This window comes from Symsagittifera roscoffensis, chromosome 1, assembly GCF_963678635.1.
Source record: "Symsagittifera roscoffensis chromosome 1, txSymRosc1.1, whole genome shotgun sequence".
NCBI lineage: Eukaryota > Metazoa > Xenacoelomorpha > Acoela > Convolutidae > Symsagittifera > Symsagittifera roscoffensis.
The window spans coordinates 32,986,984-33,005,820 of NC_087062.1; the positions used below are offsets into that span (position 1 = coordinate 32,986,984).

General features: G+C 35.2%; 2 protein-coding genes across 2 annotated transcripts; both read left to right on the top strand.

The window, feature by feature from the left end:
* The first annotated feature begins 5,584 nt into the window (after positions 1-5,584).
* On the top strand, positions 5,585-12,001 carry LOC134843043 (uncharacterized). The gene is made up of 3 exons (XM_063859580.1): positions 5,585-6,099; positions 11,038-11,317; positions 11,599-12,001. The coding sequence occupies exons 1-3, from the start codon at positions 5,626-5,628 to the stop codon at positions 11,778-11,780; spliced, it is 936 nt and encodes a 311-aa protein (XP_063715650.1). The 5' UTR covers positions 5,585-5,625; the 3' UTR covers positions 11,781-12,001.
* A 5,358-nt stretch (positions 12,002-17,359) lies between these two features.
* Positions 17,360-18,342, top strand: LOC134856596 (uncharacterized). The gene is made up of 2 exons (XM_063872876.1): positions 17,360-17,658; positions 17,940-18,342. Exons 1-2 carry the CDS (start codon positions 17,403-17,405, stop codon positions 18,119-18,121), a joined length of 438 nt encoding a protein of 145 aa, XP_063728946.1. The 5' UTR covers positions 17,360-17,402; the 3' UTR covers positions 18,122-18,342.
* Positions 18,343-18,837: the final 495 nt, after the last annotated feature.

Here is an 18,837-nt window from a genome sequence, read left to right on the forward strand (position 1 = left end):
AACTCATCGAGGTTTAACCCTTTCAAAATTTTGATGAGAAGTGATCTGTCAACTCTGTCAAATGCTTTAGAAAAGTCTAATTTTACAGCACATGAACCTCGGGTAGCCAATCGTTCTGGAGTAATCGCTTTTTTCAACTTTCGTATTGCTGTGTGCATTTGTCTTCCAGGCAAATACGCGTGCTGATGGTTTCTTACAACTTTGCAAAGGTCATTTTTAATTCGATTACAGACTACATGGGCAAAGATTTTTGCGTCAGTATTCATAAGGCTGATGGGGCGAAAATCTTGTACTGCTATGGAATTTTCAGATTTCGGGAGCAGTTTGATTATTGCTAAATAAAAACTGTTTGGAAGTTTTCCACCATGAACAAAATGATTAAAAACTTTAGCTAAAATTGAACAAAACTCATCCGTGAAAGTCTTGTATAGCTTAGAAGTAAGGCCTTCTGGTCCAGTCGAGCTTTTCAAATTCAATTTGTTTATAGCCAAGTGAATTTCATCTTCTGTAAAGTAATTATAGCCATCATTCTCATTTTTTTCGAGTTTATTTTTTGATAAAAAAGTCTTTAGTAGTTGATCGGAGTCTGTTGTAGAACTATTTGAAAAAATATTTGAAAAATACTTTCGAAATTGATTAAGAAAATCCTCATCCGTATGATAAACGTTCTGATCCACTTGAATTCGCTTGATTGAGTTAATTGTGTTCTTTGATGTCCATTGACTACAAAATTTGGGAACACCCTCGAATGTATAGCTGAGAGTTTTCTGAATTTTTCGATAATCTGAAAAATCCTTTTCCATGGAAACTTTTTGAAGTTGTTCCAGCACCAAATGATATTTTTCAATCAAATTAGGATTCGGACCTTTTCCGCTGTGAATGGAATCTCTGAGAACATTTTCGTGATACTTCAATAAATTAAGTTCTTTCTGATCTACACGCTTTTTGTTCTCTTGAATAAACCTCAGAAGGTCACGAAAATTGTGCTTAAAGTTTTCGTAACTACTTGGTGATTCATTTTCGTAAAAGTTTTTTAGGTCTTCACGAATTAAGCTGGCGTTGTTGTTTAAAATTTCTTCATTTAATTTCCAGTAACTAGGGCCGCGCTGATACAAGTTAGATGGCTTAACAAAAACGTGTAAGAGCAAATGATCAGATATTGATATTTGAATGCTTTGCATAGAATCATACTCTGTTTCGAATTTTATGAAAACATAATCTATGCGTGCAAAAGTTTTATGTTGTTTGTCATAATGTGTATAATCACAAAAATCATTCTTGAGTGCAAAATCAACAAAACCAAAACAGTCAAGAATTTGTTCTTTGAGGTGGGTAAATCGTTTGATACGTGCATCATTTAACTTGAGTATTGAAGAACTGTTAATATTATCATAACTCAGCGCATTAAAGTCACCCATCATGATAATTTTCGATTTGTTAGGTAAAAATCTGATGCTTAATTTCAGGGAATTCAAAGTTGCTCGGAATGAAATTGGGTTCGCATAAACGTTGATAACAAACCCATCAAGTTTGACAAACTTTAACAATTGAAAACCTGTACTTGAAGCAATTCTTTTTGCAGGACTCAAGTTTGATGACCATAACGTTAAGAAACCACCAGAATTATTTGAGCCCGGTATGAAGTCGAATAAAACATTATATTTATCCAGTAAACTGAAATGTATATTTGTAAGTTTCGATATTTTTGCTTCCTGAATGCACAAAATGAAACTGGGCGATTTTTTTAAAACTTGGCATTTTTTGATAAGTGAGTGTAATTTAGCTGGATTTCCTATGCTAAAAATATTAACGGAAAAAATATCTGGTGTTTCGCACATAGAAATTTTTGCTAAAATTTCCCTCCAACCAAGTCTTCTCCGTTATTTTTAGATTTCACTTTTGGCCCTTTCTTTCGTGTTAAAACTGACCAAGAGGTTGGTGAAGTTTCACGCTCTCTTTTTGTAAGCATTCTTCCGTCAGAGGAACATTTTCGTTTGTTATTTTCGATATTTAAATTGTCTTTTTTTTTCTTTTGCAGAGTAAGAATGAAAATCTACGACCTGATTGTTGAGAACCTCATCCTTTGTTTTTCTTCGCTTGGAGTAGCTGCACTGTTTGTTTTAGATTCATCAATCGAAACTCCAGATGGTGGTGCTTCAACATTCTTATCTTCTTCATTTTGGGTACCATTACAAAACTTATCGCCTGTTGTTTGGTCATCGTTTTTCTCGTCGCTGGCATTATTGAAGCTTGGTTTTTGTGGGTAGTGATTATTTGGATTTTTGGTTATTTGGTTCCCTATGTTGCACCAATCATCGTGATGACCTTTTTCTTGGCGTCCAGACATCTTGCATTTGTGACATTCATGTAGTGAAGGTATGTGAAACGAGATTTCTACACCTTCCCACATTTTGAAGCCATCCATTCTCGATTTATAAGACCAGTCCTTCAGCTTTTTCTCTTGTTCTTCGTTTTGTATTTTAACTTCTAAAATTGCTCTTCCTGTGTAAACATACTGACCCGGTTCAGTTACGATACAGGTCTCACGTTGGAATATGGGGCTATGAATTATGTCTTCTGGCAATTGGAGAATTAATTTCGCTTCGATATCGTTGCATACATAAGGCAAGTTTGACAATTTGATTTTTGCTAATTTAGGGTAAATGTTCTTGGGTCTATGAGACCTTGGAAAGCATCCCATGGGAAATACCGTCCTGTTAAGTAGAATGATTCCTTCGCTTTTGATGCTAGTTATGAATTGCTCTGCTTCGGGGGGAGCAATAACTGTCAGTGTATGAAGTTTGCGGTCATCTTTCGTCACGGTTATTGTTTTTGAGATTGTCATCTTCTGTTGCATTGTTGTGGGGAATTGTTTAAGTATATTGGAAGCACAACTTCGATATGCCTGCGCCAGATTTTCAGCTGACCTTACAATTTCTCTCGAGAATGGGGGGATGATTTTGATTATTTGGATTTGTTTTGTTTGTGTCGTCGATTTGTTTGCTGGTAGCGCATTTCTGAAATTTGTCTCCGTTTCAATCAGCACTTCGTGAGTAATTGGTAGCTGAGATTCCGTCAGTTGTTGTTGACTCATGACTTGGTTTTACTCTATGGGGGCAAAAAAGCCTTCACCCGGAGGTATACTTGGAAAAAAATTAGATTTTTCTCTTTCAAAATGTAGAAATCAGAAGGCAAAAACTTTATTTCCAATTATTATTATTTTCTCTATTCTTGTTGACGAATTTTCGAAATCGGCGTTTACTGTTTTAGCTACGTGTCGTTTCAGTTTTTCAAACACAAATCGCATTTCACTTAAATGTAGAAATAAACATTGCGTACAGAAATTCCTGGAATAGTTCAATGTTGCAAATTAGATTACTGAGCGTTCTGAAAGTTTTTTTCTGGGACGTAGAATCGTTTTAATCCGAGTTTTATGCGCAAACTGGAAAATCCTTACTGTGATCTATATTGCGTTATCAGATATAGGTGTTGTGTTGTTCATTCACAATCTTCTAGTTGGCGGCTTTGGGGGTTTTGGATAATTATTGTTTTTAATGACCTCAACATTTTTCAATCTCATTAAAAAACATACCTTTAATAATAATGAAGTTTTCAGCATTTGTACAGTTAAGATGGTAGGTCGTTCTTCATAATGTAGTCTGAGGCATTTTGGGTACGATTCTCGTTTATGCCTTTTGTACCCAGATTTTAAGATTCCCTTTTCAATAAAGATTGTTCATTTGAAGTGATGTTTTCATTAGTAATGCAAGCAAGTTTTTTATTGTCAATCATCTTCCATTGTTATAACAAAACCAAATATTATGCGGTGATTTCAGCCTGTAAGAGAATGGAGGTACCGAGGCACAAGATAAAGGCGCATGAAAGGATGTTGGCCGATAATCTAGCAAAGAATGTTAGCTGTACCGCTGTACCAAAAGTTAAACTAATACTTTGCCTGGAATCTTCCTGATACTGTGTTAATCAGGTACCCAATTGGTTAATGAAATGTCGATTTTTCTCAGCGTTTGAAATGTTATTTTTTGAGGTCAACTTTCATTGACTGGAACCTTTTCATATGATACTTGTTGTATAATCGTTTTTTCTCCAGATTTGAAACCTGAGCATATAACTTTGAAGTAGTTTTCAGTTATCTTAATGTTAAGTTTGCATAGATTGTAAGGAAGTAGAAAAGAAGAAAATGTTGCCAACACATAACAAAAGCAATGGCCATTATATGCATCAGCCTGCATTTGGTGCTAGAATACCAATAGTCTTGGCATTTTTACTTGGAACTTACCTAATATATCAGAGGTTTTGGTACCAAGACCTGATCAAAGAAAGTGATTCTAGAAACTATCAACAACAAAAAGAACTAGCAATAATGCGAGAAAACTTATACACTGCGAAAGATGAAATTAACGAGTTGAAAAAACAGCAGTTCAATGAAGCGCAAATTAAGAAGTCCTTGCAAAGCAAATTGATGTTAGCCGAAACCGCTAGCTCAGAGGCTAATCTTCAGTTGGAAGAACTGGAGGATAAAATTGCCAAGCTTGAGGTTAAAGCTACAAATATGTTGGAGAATAATTCACTTGAATTGTCATTGATGCGAAACAGTTGCGAAAGCGAACTTCTGATCCTCACAAACGAAAGAGACAAATGCGCTTCTAACTTAAAAATTGCTTCAACAAATTACGCAAAAATAGAAGCTGACCTACAGAATTGCGTGAATCAGAACAACTATCTTAGAAATAATGTGAACCAACAGAAGTCGCAATATAATCCAGCTCAAGCTAATTTCGCAGTAGTGCCAAGTAATAATGCTGAACAGAGCCAAAACAATCGAGACTCCAGCGTAGCTGATACCCAATCCGAAACAAACAAAGCTGGGGGGCAGTCATCTAACTTGAACAAAAACCCACAGGCCAATGAAAAAAATAATTTGTTGATCGATTCGAAATATTCAACTGACAGTAAACAAGCACCGGAATCTAAAGAAAACAATAAAATGAGCGAAGTTCAAGCAATAGGTGGTAAGAGTAACGAACTCCCTCCCAACGAAAAACCATTCCACGTCAAACCACCCGAAGAAGAATCGGGAGAACCGATTGAGAACAATGCCGCTCCAGAAATTGGTAAAAAATTGGAAAGCAAAGTCATTGAAGGAGACGCTAAGGACGAATCTCACAGCGAAATTGTAGACAAGGTCAATAGTTACTTGAAGAAAAACCAGAACGAAGAGGAGTGACCAGTTTTTGAAAAGCACTTAACTTCTCAATATCTTGTCTTAATGTGCTGTAGCTGCGTTAAAAAACCCTGAGTGTAAAAAATTTTCAATTGTTTTCGACATCGTCGACTTTTATGTGCACTTATTTTGAAATTATTTAGAAATCAGCAAAAACTATTAAATTTGATTGGATACAAATACTATTTCTGCTAATCAATCAGTTTTTAGTAAATGATATGAAGTAGAATCATGTTCGCCGAAAAATGATTCATTCAGCATTTCAATGGTGATGTTTATTGCCTATTTGCTTAACGCCAATCTAATTTTTATGATCTAAAAACTACTAAATCAACGAATAGAGCAGTTCAGGTATTTTTTTTCTTTAAAATATTTCAGTTAAAATGACCCTCACAGCTGCCAGCCAATCTGCTCCCAAGCAAAAAATTACTTTCTTCGAGGACTTCGCTCTCGCAGGAGCAGCGGCAGTCATCTCGAAGACAGCAGCTGCGCCCATCGAGAGAGTCAAGCTCCTGGTCCAGAATCAGGATGAGATGATCAAGGCTGGCAGGCTCGCAGAGCCTTACAAGGGTGTGATTGACTGCGTTAAAAAGACGTACTCGTCAGAAGGTTTCATCCCTTTCTGGAGAGGAAATTTGGCTAATTGCATTAGATATTTCCCAACACAGGCTCTGAACTTTGCATTCAAAGATCAGATCAAGGCTCTGTTCAAACCCAAAAAGTCCGACCCCTACATGGTTAACTTCAGCAAAAACATCGCTAGCGGAGGATGCGCAGGATCGCTGTCTCTCTGCTTTGTCTACTCTCTAGATTACTGCCGAACCAGATTAGCAAATGATGCCAAATCTGCCGGAAAGGTTCGTCTTAGTTATTCATGTCTTAAATTTTTATCAAGATTAGAAACAGAAGTGCCCTGCGCTCAGGATTTAGTGTATTTTCATAGTAAAAACTTGAATTTGTTCTTTTTTGAAAATAAGTTTAACTGATTGCAAGAAAGAAGCTAGCCTGATTTTTGATTAGCACAAGCAACGCTCGTGTAATTAGATCAGTTGTTCTTATCAAAGTCGCAACTTAGTCTTCATTTTATTTTGCATCTTAGTTTCTTTTCGTTGATTTTCAGATAGCATCAGCAATATCCGTTTTTATCGAAGCTCATTCATTGCTGCCTGTTCAGCGTTTTGATTAAATCAGCCAATGGGAGATAATTAATGCGCACAAGCTACCAATTTCCTATTAGCTTGTGAGCAGTTTGGGCAATGAAATATTTTGAATTGAGACAAGTCAATTGCTGCGAAATTAGTAATTTACTACTTCTGCGGTAGTAGCTCAAGTAATTCAGTTTACTTTTTTTCCATTTTCTCGAAGATTTTCTGTAAATAGGTTTAAATAAACATTGTTCGGGCAATACGTACAAAAAATTCCGTATCACACCCTCTGTGTTGACGTTATCGTAGGCGGTGTTTATAAGGCTGCCACTACTGATTTTTTATTTAACTGTAAATTCATTTTTTTCATCTAATGGATTGATTTGGATGTTGTTCCAACCATAGCAAATGGGGAGGAACTTTATTCGGGTGTTTTAGTCTTTTGTTTTCACGCGCAATCAGGTACCACAAATAATCATCGGAATGATTTGATTTTTTGGATGAGTTCGCAGGAAAGGTAGTTTTTGGAGTTTTTCGACATTGTTTTGGAATCAAAAACTTAAGCAATTTTTTAATTTCTAGTTTTTTATACTGATTTCTTTTCAGTTGTTAATTTATTTCTGTTGAATAATTTATTCTTTTCAGTTGTTATTTTATTTCAAATTTCCCAGCGGAACAAAAAATTACCTATTGATCCAGTTCTCAAATTGGCTTAGTTGGTGTCAATTATATATTGTTTTTGAAATTCAAAGGGCTGTAAGGTCATATATATTTTTTGAAGGTCGTTGATTATGTATATATATACTTATTTTCAAAATAGTCGATTTCATTTTGTTTCCTTGCGTTCATTGACGTTTTTCCAGCTGTCTGTTGGCTGTTCATAAAATAATTTAGTTTATTCAGTTTTTTTTAGATCTTGGCATAGTTATTTTCTTAAGTTTTCAGATAATATCTTGTTTCTATACGCTGAGAGCCTTTCAATAGTATAAAGCAAATATATTTTGTCTAGGCTGCAAAAGCTGGGTTTCAAAAATTATATTGGATTGCGACTCCCCTTTACCAATAACTTTAATTTCAATTTAGGTTTTTCTGGTGAAGGTACCTTAAGGTTGAGTTTTTCAAAGTGCTCTTGTTCAAGAATGACAGTAATTATGGTAAATATCTCTCTCATCTTAATGTAGATTGACAAGGTTTCGTTTAGAGCATTGAGTTTTTGCTTTGAAAAGTTTTGTCTTACTGTATATTGACTTAGTAGCCTTATATTGCGTCGCTTGATAAGTTAAAATTTCGAATGAGTGTGTTTTGAGTGGGTTGCATTGAATTTTTTGTTGGCTCAACAGGTGCGCTCAAATATTGTCGGTTTTGCACTGCTTGGTAAGTTTCTTACGATGCTAACTAAACATTTTGTCTATTTTTTTCAAAATGCCTAGTGTTAATTGCAAATCGAGACAAACATGAAACTTTGATAGCTTCAGTTTTGTGACTTTCAATGTTTTTTCTCAGCAAGCAGGCTGGCGGACAGATATGTATCGCTAAAGCTGTGAAGCACGGCTTCACCTCCAGTTTTGAAAACATGAGAAGCGTATGTTTTTCGATCCAGTTTTTACTCCGGTTCTGTAATAGTTCTATGCTTAAGATTTTTCACTGCTCCCCAATTGGTTGGAGCTTTGTCAAACACTTGAGTAAAAAATTACGATCTTTTGTGCTATGCCTGCCATTGCTTCTTGCATTTTTCGGAAAAATTGAAACGGTTGACCAGGGTTTTAATTCATTTGGCGAGTAATTTGTTGAGTCCTTCTTTGCAAGTTTTATAAAGCATTTTCCTGAAGTTTAAAATCGCAAGTTCTGCTAAGCTCCGCTTTTGCTGTGTAAAGAATAGGTGAATCGTTGTTAGTTTTGATAAGCATGATAAGTTCAAATTGTTCCGATCATTGAAAATGGGGAGAAATTTTTTATTCGGGTGATTAGGTTTTGTTTTGCTTTACTGTTTTGCAAAATCAGGTACAACAAATAATTATCGGAAGTGGTTGAGTGATATCATATTAAAGCCCTTTCAGTCCTGATTCGAAAAGTTGTCATGGTGTCCAGTTTTTGCATTTCAGTTCATTTTCGAGCTAGTAAAAGCAAGCAGGCTGGTTATCGAAAGATAAGCCCCCAGGTTCTGAAAACTTAAAATTAATAGGTAAATTTATGCGCCATCTTGGAAATGAAAAAGTTTTTAAATAAATAATTTTTGAAAATAAAACGTTTTTTTTTGGTCTTTCATTTTTTCCATTTTCTCGAAGATTTTCTGTAAATAGGTTTAAGTAAACATTGTTCGGGCAATACGTACAAAAAATTCCGTATCACACCCTCTGTGTTGACGTTGTCGTAGGCGGTGTTTATAAGGCTGCCATTACTGATTTTTTTATTTAACTGAAAATTCATTTTTTTCATCTAATGGATTGATTTGGATGTTGTTCCAACCATAGCAAATGTGGAGGAACTTTATTCGGGTGTTTTAGTCTTTTGTTTTCACGCGCAATCAGGTACCACAAATAATCATCGGAATGATTTGATTTTTTGGATGAGTTCGCAGTAAAGGTAGTTTTTGGAGTTTTTCGACATTGTTTTGGAATCAAAAACTTAACCAATTTTTTAATTTCTAGTTTTTTTTTGTTTTTCTAGTCATTTATGACAGAAAAAATGGTGCCCAGTTTGCCTATTTTACTATTACCGGCGAATATGCCTTAGTACTAGTTTTTCATTAAGATCCTCTCCTTTTTTTACTGTAATTTTCAATTTGTAATTTTTTAAGACAATGGTCGGTACATTCTGTGCAGAGTAACCGACTAACCTTTGTGGACAACCGACAACCGAAAGTTTGTAAATTGTCTTCTAATTAAGGGAAGATAACTTGAGTGCTGCATTTCTTGTATCGCTTTATTGTGGTCTTAAGCATAAGAATATCATATTTGCCCAAGAATATCATGAAAAGTCAAAAATCCTCTAAGACTGGAAAGTCTTCAAGTTTGTTCAGTCTCACATTTACTTTTTCGCGGTTTGACTTTTGATTTCTTTTTTATTAAGTTCACTTCATTTCCTTTCTTAAAATGTGTAAAGATCACGAGAAACGTATCGAAGGTTCTGAAAACTTAAAATTAATAGGTAAATTTATGCGCCATCTTGGAAATGAAAAAGTTTTTAAATAAATAATTTTTGAAAATAAAACGTTTTTTTTTTGGTCTTTCATTTTTTCATTTTTCGACAAAATCTGTTGTCCAATGTCCTTTCGATTGTCCATTTTGCTGAAGTGTTAGGCTTGCGTGCGTCCAGATCCTTTCATTGCACCAGGAACAAAAATTAAATATAAATTGAAAAAAAAAAGATTTGTTCGGAACATTCTGTGCTACTTGCACAGCAACCGGCTATCCTTATTTACCCTTGCGGTAAGCAAGGGCCTTGCAATCGAGAACTAAACTTTTCCCGTAACTAACTTTGTTCACAGGGTCATATTAGTAGGATTGTTGGACAAGTAGTAGGACATGCTCAAGTTTTAAGAAAGTCAAATAAAACTACCATTATTTAAGTAGTAACTACGCAAAGACTGTTTCAGGTTGTAATCTCTAAATTTTTCTCTCCTTTTTGGTTTCGTGGTTTTCGTTCTAGTTTATGTCGGTTAATTTTCCGTTTTTTAAAAAACTCACACTGTTTTATCTTGAATGGTTTTTTATTGGCTTACTTTTTAAAGCTTTGTTCCAAATTGAAAAAGCTTTGTTCCAACTGGGTCTGCTCAAATTGGGTCTGCTCAAAAATTGTCGGCTTAGTTGCTTTATCACGGATTTTTCTGTTCTGAGGCAACTTTCATTTAAGTTGCAAGTGCAAGTGTTGTTCAATGTAGTTTCAAGGACTTAATTTTTTTACATTATTTTTTTTGCTCTTCTTGTCTCGGTTCAAGATTTTCGGCTTTGTCAGCGCTAGGTACATTGTGAAATTAGCATCAGAAGATATTCTCAAAACTAGCCTTATTCAGTTTGATAGATTTAGTTTCGAAATTTTCGATTTTTTAAATCATTTTCTTGATCTGTACCGCATGTGGCGCAAAGCTCAGCATCGCTTCTGTGTTCAATCTATTTTCGCTTCGCCTCTGTTGAAAACCAATCTATGGCTATGGATCAGGTGAAATTTAACAGATCACGAGATAATAACCAGTAAACATTCATTTCAAGTCGACATAGATGTAATGAAAAACCAATAGTTTTTGCCAGAACTCGAGCTGCAATTCAAAATATTGCAGTTTCTTAGATATCGATACTTGCAAGATATCAATCTGAATTCTAAACAATGAACTTTTTGGACATCAAGTTATGAAAATCAAGATTGAGCAGCAATTTGTATGATAATTCTGGTCATTGTAACCACCGTCTGTGCATGTAATTTTCTGTCGTTTAATCAATACAGCATAACACTGGCAAGAGTGTGGCTCGATAAAATAATTTTATGTACCATGCCTTTAAAATTTGCTTAGTGTAGAGAACTAAACGACAAAAAAATTTTTAATGCTGGAACAAATAGCAGAATTAATTTGCTTCTCGAGGATCCTTTCGAATTCTTGCTTCGTTGGAAACAAAACACGTCACGATGAAATGTGTAACGTTGAACGTATTTTAGGGTGGTGAGAGGCAGTTCAACGGCATGGTAGATGTGTACAGAAAGACCTTCGCCTCTGACGGAATCGGAGGTCTGTACCGAGGCTTCGTGATTTCATGTGTAGGAATCTTCGTTTACAGAGGATTCTACTTCGGAATGTACGATACCCTGAAGCCCATCTTCCTGGGAGAGAATGCCAACCTGTTCCTGTCATTCTGTCTGGGATACGGAGTCACAGTTACTGCCGGACTCATCTCATACCCCATCGATACCATCAGAAGGCGAATGATGATGACATCAGGTGAACTGAGCTATTCTTTGCTACTTGATCATAACCGTTGTATCTTAACTATGCCGTGCCTATATTGACCGCTCTGCACTTTGAACCGATCTGTGTTATGTTAAATTTGCTGAACTTGTAGTAAATTTTGTGTGAGTTCAGATATAAAATGCATGTTTCTTGTTCTATCAATGATTAAGTTGGGTAAGACATGCTCTATATGCGGTGTACATTTGATTCACATGCTTTTGAGTTAATTCATCTATCTGTATAGGAAATAAATAACTGATGATTTGCTTCAGGACAAGCTGTGAAATACAAGGGAGCCATCGACTGTGCCATGGTGATCATGAAGAATGAGGGATTCATGTCGATGATGAAGGGGGCCGGAGCTAATATCCTGCGAGGAGTAGCGGGTGCTGGTGTGTTGGCTGGATTCGATAAGTTCAAGCAGGTCTACATGGTCTGGCGATTCGGAAACTAGACTAGAGAAGCCTTCCCCGCATCCACACAAACTGGAAATAGCACATCGTTTATATCAATAATGAAAATTAACTGAGGACCATACAGAACTATGTACAGCAGCTAACAATATGAACATTTTTGATAGTGTAAACATATTGAGTGCGCTTAATTTCCACTATGTACCAGACCAGACGGGATAAATTCAACTAAACATGTCTAAATTCAATATACTTACACCAAGTTTGAAAACAAGTTTAGATTTAGTAGAAGAGTGTCAAATTAGAAGACGAAAGAGGACAGTGTCAATACAGAAAGTGGCGGTCTGTGCCAATACGGCATAAAGTTCATTAAAATCTGAAAGCTATCTACAAAAATGGTCGGATATTTTTTGCAACAGTAGAATACCAGCAAAAGTACCAGGATTTCATTCAGGGACAGCAGCGCACAGCCTCATAGTTGATATTTTTGTTTTCTACAAAAGCAGTCTATTTCAAACCTGTTTTTACTGTTATCTGTGTTAACACAAGGAGCGTAGTGTTAAATCACGAATCATTTTTTTCGACAGAGTTCGAAAAAAAGCTGAATTGGTAGAGTTTTTGGTCTGTTTCCAAGCATTGGCAATTTTATAGCAATTGAAGCTGCTTAATTGGTAGCATTTAGTAATGAACGCAATGAAGGCTCTGATATAGGTCACTTTTTTCAGGAAAGTTAAAAAGCTCTAATAACTTCAGATGTGCATGCATACATCTTAATGCATTTATGAATGGACTTAGGTATATATACACTTAAGCAATTTTTTAATTTATAGTTTTTTTGTTTTTCTAGTCATTTATGACAGAAAAAATGGTGCCCAGTTTGCCTATTTTACTATTACCGGCTAATATGCGTTAGTACTAGTTTTTCATTAAGATCCTCTACTTTTTTTACTGTAATTTTCAATTAGTAATTTTTTAAGACAATGGTCGGTACATTCTGTGCAGAGTAACCGACTAACCTTTGTCGACAACCGAAAGTTTGTAAATGGTCTTCTAATTAGGGGAAGATAACTTGAGTGCTGCATTTCTTGTATCGCTTTATCGTGGTCTTAAGCATAAGAATATCATATTTGCCCAAGAATATCATGAAAAGTCAAAAATCCTTTAAGACTGGAAAGTCTTCAAATTTGTTCAGTCTCACATTTACTTTTTCGTGGTTTGACTTTTGATTTCTTTTTTATTAAGTTCACTTCATTTCCTTTCTTAAAATGTGTAAAGATCACGAGAAACGTGATTGACTTCGTTTCGAAAGTGGGATGTGATTTTCAGATTTGCCAGTGACAAAATAATTTACTTAATGATCTTTTTTCCAAATTGGGTGAATTTCCCAAATTGCTCGAATTTTATCGAAAACTTTCATACATAAATTGTTCCAGAAATTGAAGGCCATCTAATTAGGGCCAAGAAATTCAAAAGTTTTGATTGTTTCAAAAAAATAGGCAGATTTTTTTTTCTGTTTACTTGCGTTCATTGAAATTTTCTGAGGGCTATGTTCAGTTGTTGCGTAAAAAAACTTTTTATACTGATTTCTTTTCAGTTGTTAATTTATTTCTGTTGAATAATTTATTCTTTTCAGTTGTTATTTTATTTCGGATTTCCCAGCGGAACAAAAAATTACCTATTGATCCAGTTCTCAAATTGGCTTAGTTGGTGTCAATTATATATTGTTTTTGAAATTCAAAGGGCTGTAAGGTCATATATATTTTTTGAAGGTCGTTGATTATGTATATATATACTTATTTTCAAAATAGTCGATTTCATTTTGTTTCCTTGCGTTCATTGACGTTTTTCCAGCTGTCTGTTGGCTGTTGATAAAATAATTTAGTTTATTCAGTTTTTTTTAGATCTTGGCATAGTTATTTTCTTAAGTTTTCAGATAATATCTTGTTTCTATACGCTGAGAGCCTTTCAATAGTATAAAGCAAATATATTTTGTCTAGGCTGCAAAAGCTGGGTTTCAAAAATTATATTGGATTGCGACTCCCCTTTACCAATAACTTTAATTTCAATTTAGGTTTTTCTGGTGAAGGTACCTTAAGGTTGAGTTTTTCAAAGTGCTCTTGTTCAAGAATGACAGTAATTATGGTAAATATCTCTCTCATCTTAATGTAGATTGACAAGGTTTCGTTTAGAGCATTGAGTTTTTGCTTTGAAAAGTTTTGTCTTACTGTATATTGACTTAGTAGCCTTATATTGCGTCGCTTGATAAGTTAAAATTTCGAATGAGTGTGTTTTGAGTGGGTTGCATTGAATTTTTTGTTGGCTCAACAGGTGCGCTCAAATATTGTCGGTTTTGCACTGCTTGGTAAGTTTCTTACGATGCTAACTAAACATTTTGTCTATTTTTTTCAAAATGCCTAGTGTTAATTGCAAATCGAGACAAACATGAAACTTTGATAGCTTCAGTTTTGTGACTTTCAATGTTTTTTCTCAGCAAGCAGGCGGCGGACAGATATGTATCGCTAAAGCTGTGAAGCACGGCTTCACCTCCAGTTTTGAAAACATGAGAAGCGTATGTTTTTCGATCCAGTTTTTACTCCGGTTCTGTAATAGTTCTATGCTTAAGATTTTTCACTGCTCCCCAATTGGTTGGAGCTTTGTCAAACACTTGAGTAAAAAATTACGATCTTTTGTGCTATGCCTGCCATTGCTTCTTGCATTTTTCGGAAAAATTGAAACGGTTGACCAGGGTTTTAATTCATTTGGCGAGTAATTTGTTGAGTCCTTCTTTGCAAGTTTTATAAAGCATTTTCCTGAAGTTTAAAATCGCAAGTTCTGCTAAGCTCCGCTTTTGCTGTGTAAAGAATAGGTGAATCGTTGTTAGTTTTGATAAGCATGATAAGTTCAAATTGTTCCGATCATTGAAAATGGGGAGAAATTTTTTATTCGGGTGATTAGGTTTTGTTTTGCTTTACTGTTTTGCAAAATCAGGTACAACAAATAATTATCGGAAGTGGTTGAGTGATATCATATTAAAGCCCTTTCAGTCCTGATTCGAAAAGTTGTCATGGTGTCCAGTTTTTGCATTTCAGTTCATTTTCGAGCTAGTAAAAGCAAGCAGGCTGGTTATCGAAAGATAAGCCCCCAGGTTCTGAAAACTTAAAATTAATAGGTAAATTTATGCGCCATCTTGGAAATGAAAAAGTTTTTAAATAAATAATTTTTGAAAATAAAACGTTTTTTTTTTGGTCTTTCATTTTTTCCATTTTCTCGAAGATTTTCTGTAAATAGGTTTAAGTAAACATTGTTCGGGCAATACGTACAAAAAATTCCGTATCACACCCTCTGTGTTGACGTTGTCGTAGGCGGTGTTTATAAGGCTGCCATTACTGATTTTTTTATTTAACTGAAAATTCATTTTTTTCATCTAATGGATTGATTTGGATGTTGTTCCAACCATAGCAAATGTGGAGGAACTTTATTCGGGTGTTTTAGTCTTTTGTTTTCACGCGCAATCAGGTACCACAAATAATCATCGGAATGATTTGATTTTTTGGATGAGTTCGCAGTAAAGGTAGTTTTTGGAGTTTTTCGACATTGTTTTGGAATCAAAAACTTAACCAATTTTTTAATTTCTAGTTTTTTTTGTTTTTCTAGTCATTTATGACAGAAAAAATGGTGCCCAGTTTGCCTATTTTACTATTACCGGCGAATATGCCTTAGTACTAGTTTTTCATTAAGATCCTCTCCTTTTTTTTACTGTAATTTTCAATTTGTAATTTTTTAAGACAATGGTCGGTACATTCTGTGCAGAGTAACCGACTAACCTTTGTGGACAACCGACAACCGAAAGTTTGTAAATTGTCTTCTAATTAAGGGAAGATAACTTGAGTGCTGAATTTCTTGTATCGCTTTATCGTGGTCTTAAGCATAAGAATATCATATTTGCCCAAGAATATCATGAAAAGTCAAAAATCCTTTAAGACTGGAAAGTCTTCAAGTTTGTTCAGTCTCACATTTACTTTTTCGCGGTTTGACTTTTGATTTCTTTTTTATTAAGTTCACTTCATTTCCTTTCTTAAAATGTGTAAAGATCACGAGAAACGTTTCGAAGGTTCTGAAAACTTAAAATTAATAGGTAAATTTATGCGCCATCTTGGAAATGAAAAAGTTTTTAAATAAATAATTTTTGAAAATAAAACGTTTTTTTTTTGGTCTTTCATTTTTTCATTTTTCGACAAAATCTGTTGTCCAATGTCCTTTCGATTGTCCATTTTGCTGAAGTGTTAGGCTTGCGTGCGTCCAGATCCTTTCATTGCACCAGGAACAAAAATTAAATATAAATTGAAAAAAAAAAGATTTGTTCGGAACATTCTGTGCTACTTGCACAGCAACCGGCTATCCTTATTTACCCTTGCGGTAAGCAAGGGCCTTGCAATCGAGAACTAAACTTTTCCCGTAACTAACTTTGTTCACAGGGTCATATTAGTAGGATTGTTGGACAAGTAGTAGGACATGCTCAAGTTTTAAGAAAGTCAAATAAAACTACCATTATTTAAGTAGTAACTACGCAAAGACTGTTTCAGGTTGTAATCTCTAAATTTTTCTCTCCTTTTTGGTTTCGTGGTTTTCGTTCTAGTTTATGTCGGTTAATTTTCCGTTTTTTAAAAAACTCACACTGTTTTATCTTGAATGGTTTTTTATTGGCTTACTTTTTAAAGCTTTGTTCCAAATTGAAAAAGCTTTGTTCCAACTGGGTCTGCTCAAATTGGGTCTGCTCAAAAATTGTCGGCTTAGTTGCTTTATCACGGATTTTTCTGTTCTGAGGCAACTTTCATTTAAGTTGCAAGTGCAAGTGTTGTTCAATGTAGTTTCAAGGACTTAATTTTTTTACATTATTTTTTTTGCTCTTCTTGTCTCGGTTCAAGATTTTTGGCTTTGTCAGCGCTAGGTACATTGTGAAATTAGCATCAGAAGATATTCTCAAAACTAGCCTTATTCAGTTTGATAGATTTAGTTTCGAAATTTTCGATTTTTTAAATCATTTTCTTGATCTGTACCGCATGTGGCGCAAAGCTCAGCATCGCTTCTGTGTTCAATCTATTTTCGCTTCGCCTCTGTTGAAAACCAATCTATGGCTATGGATCAGGTGAAATTTAACAGATCACGAGATAATAACCAGTAAACATTCATTTGAAGTCGACATAGATGTAATGAAAAACCAATAGTTTTTGCCAGAACTCGAGCTGCAATTCAAAATATTGCAGTTTCTTAGATATCGATACTTGCAAGATATCAATCTGAATTCTAAACAATGAACTTTTTGGACATCAAGTTATGAAAATCAAGATTGAGCAGCAATTTGTATGATAATTCTGGTCATTGTAACCACCGTCTGTGCATGTAATTTTCTGTCGTTTAATCAATACAGCATAACACTGGCAAGAGTGTGGCTCGATAAAATAATTTTATGTACCATGCCTTTAAAATTTGCTTAGCGTAGAGAACTAAACGACAAAAAAAATTTTTAATGCTGGAACAAATAGCAGAATTAATTTGCTTCTCGAGGATCCTTTCGAATTCTTGCTTCGTTGGAAACAAAACACGTCACGATGAAATGTGTAACGTTGAACGTATTTTAGGGTGGTGAGAGGCAGTTCAACGGCATGGTAGATGTGTACAGAAAGACCTTCGCCTCTGACGGAATCGGAGGTCTGTACCGAGGCTTCGTGATTTCATGTGTAGGAATCTTCGTTTACAGAGGATTCTACTTCGGAATGTACGATACCCTGAAGCCCATCTTCCTGGGAGAGAATGCCAACCTGTTCCTGTCATTCTGTCTGGGATACGGAGTCACAGTTACTGCCGGACTCATCTCATACCCCATCGATACCATCAGAAGGCGAATGATGATGACATCAGGTGAACTGAGCTATTCTTTGCTACTTGATCATAACCGTTGTATCTTAACTATGCCGTACCTATATTGACCGCTCTGCACTTTGAACCGATCTGTGTTATGTTAAATTTGCTGAACTTGTAGTAAATTTTGTGTGAGTTCAGATATAAAATGCATGTTTCTTGTTCTATCAATGATTAAGTTGGGTAAGACATGCTCTATATGCGGTGTACATTTGATTCACATGCTTTTGAGTTAATTCATCTATCTGTATAGGAAATAAATAACTGATGATTTGCTTCAGGACAAGCTGTGAAATACAAGGGAGCCATCGACTGTGCCATGGTGATCATGAAGAATGAGGGATTCATGTCGATGATGAAGGGAGCCGGAGCTAATATCCTGCGAGGAGTAGCGGGTGCTGGTGTGTTGGCTGGATTCGATAAGTTCAAGCAGGTCTACATGGTCTGGCGATTCGGAAACTAGACTAGAGAAGCCTTCCCCGCATCCACACAAACTGGAAATAGCACATCGTTTATATCAATAATGAAAATTAACTGAGGACCATACAGAACTATGTACAGCAGCTAACAATATGAACATTTTTGATAGTGTAAACATATTGAGTGCGCTTAATTTCCACTATGTACCAGACCAGACGGGATAAATTCAACTAAACATGTCTAAATTCAATATACTTACACCAAGTTTGAAAACAAGTTTAGATTTAGTAGAAGAGTGTCAAATTAGAAGACGAAAGAGGACAGTGTCAATACAGAAAGTGGCGGTCTGTGCCAATACGGCATAAAGTTCATTAAAATCTGAAAGCTATCTACAAAAATGGTCGGATATTTTTTGCAACAGTAGAATACCATCAAAAGTACCAGGATTTCATTCAGGGACAGCAGCGCACAGCCTCATAGTTGATATTTTTGTTTTCTACAAAAGCAGTCTATTTCAAACCTGTTTTTACTGTTATCTGTGTTAACACAAGGAGCGTAGTGTTAAATCACGAATCATTTTTCTCGACAGAGTTCGAAAAAAAGCTGAATTGGTAGAGTTTTTGGTCTGTTTCCAAGCATTGGCAATTTTATAGCAATTGAAGCTGCTTAATTGGTAGCATTTAGTAATGAACGCAATGAAGGCTCTGATATAGGTCACTTTTTTCAGGAAAGTTAAAAAGCTCTAATAACTTCAGATGT

Coding starts and splice junctions, on each gene's coding strand:
- LOC134843043 (XM_063859580.1), top strand. CDS start 5,626: ATGACCCTCACAGCTGCCAGCCAATCTGCTCCCAAGCAAAAAATTACT. Junction 6,100..11,037: donor ATGCCAAATCTGCCGGAAAG/GTTCGTCTTAGT, acceptor AACGTATTTTAG/GGTGGTGAGAGGCAGTTCAA. Junction 11,318..11,598: donor GCGAATGATGATGACATCAG/GTGAACTGAGCT, acceptor GATTTGCTTCAG/GACAAGCTGTGAAATACAAG.
- LOC134856596 (XM_063872876.1), top strand. CDS start 17,403: ATGGTAGATGTGTACAGAAAGACCTTCGCCTCTGACGGAATCGGAGGT. Junction 17,659..17,939: donor GCGAATGATGATGACATCAG/GTGAACTGAGCT, acceptor GATTTGCTTCAG/GACAAGCTGTGAAATACAAG.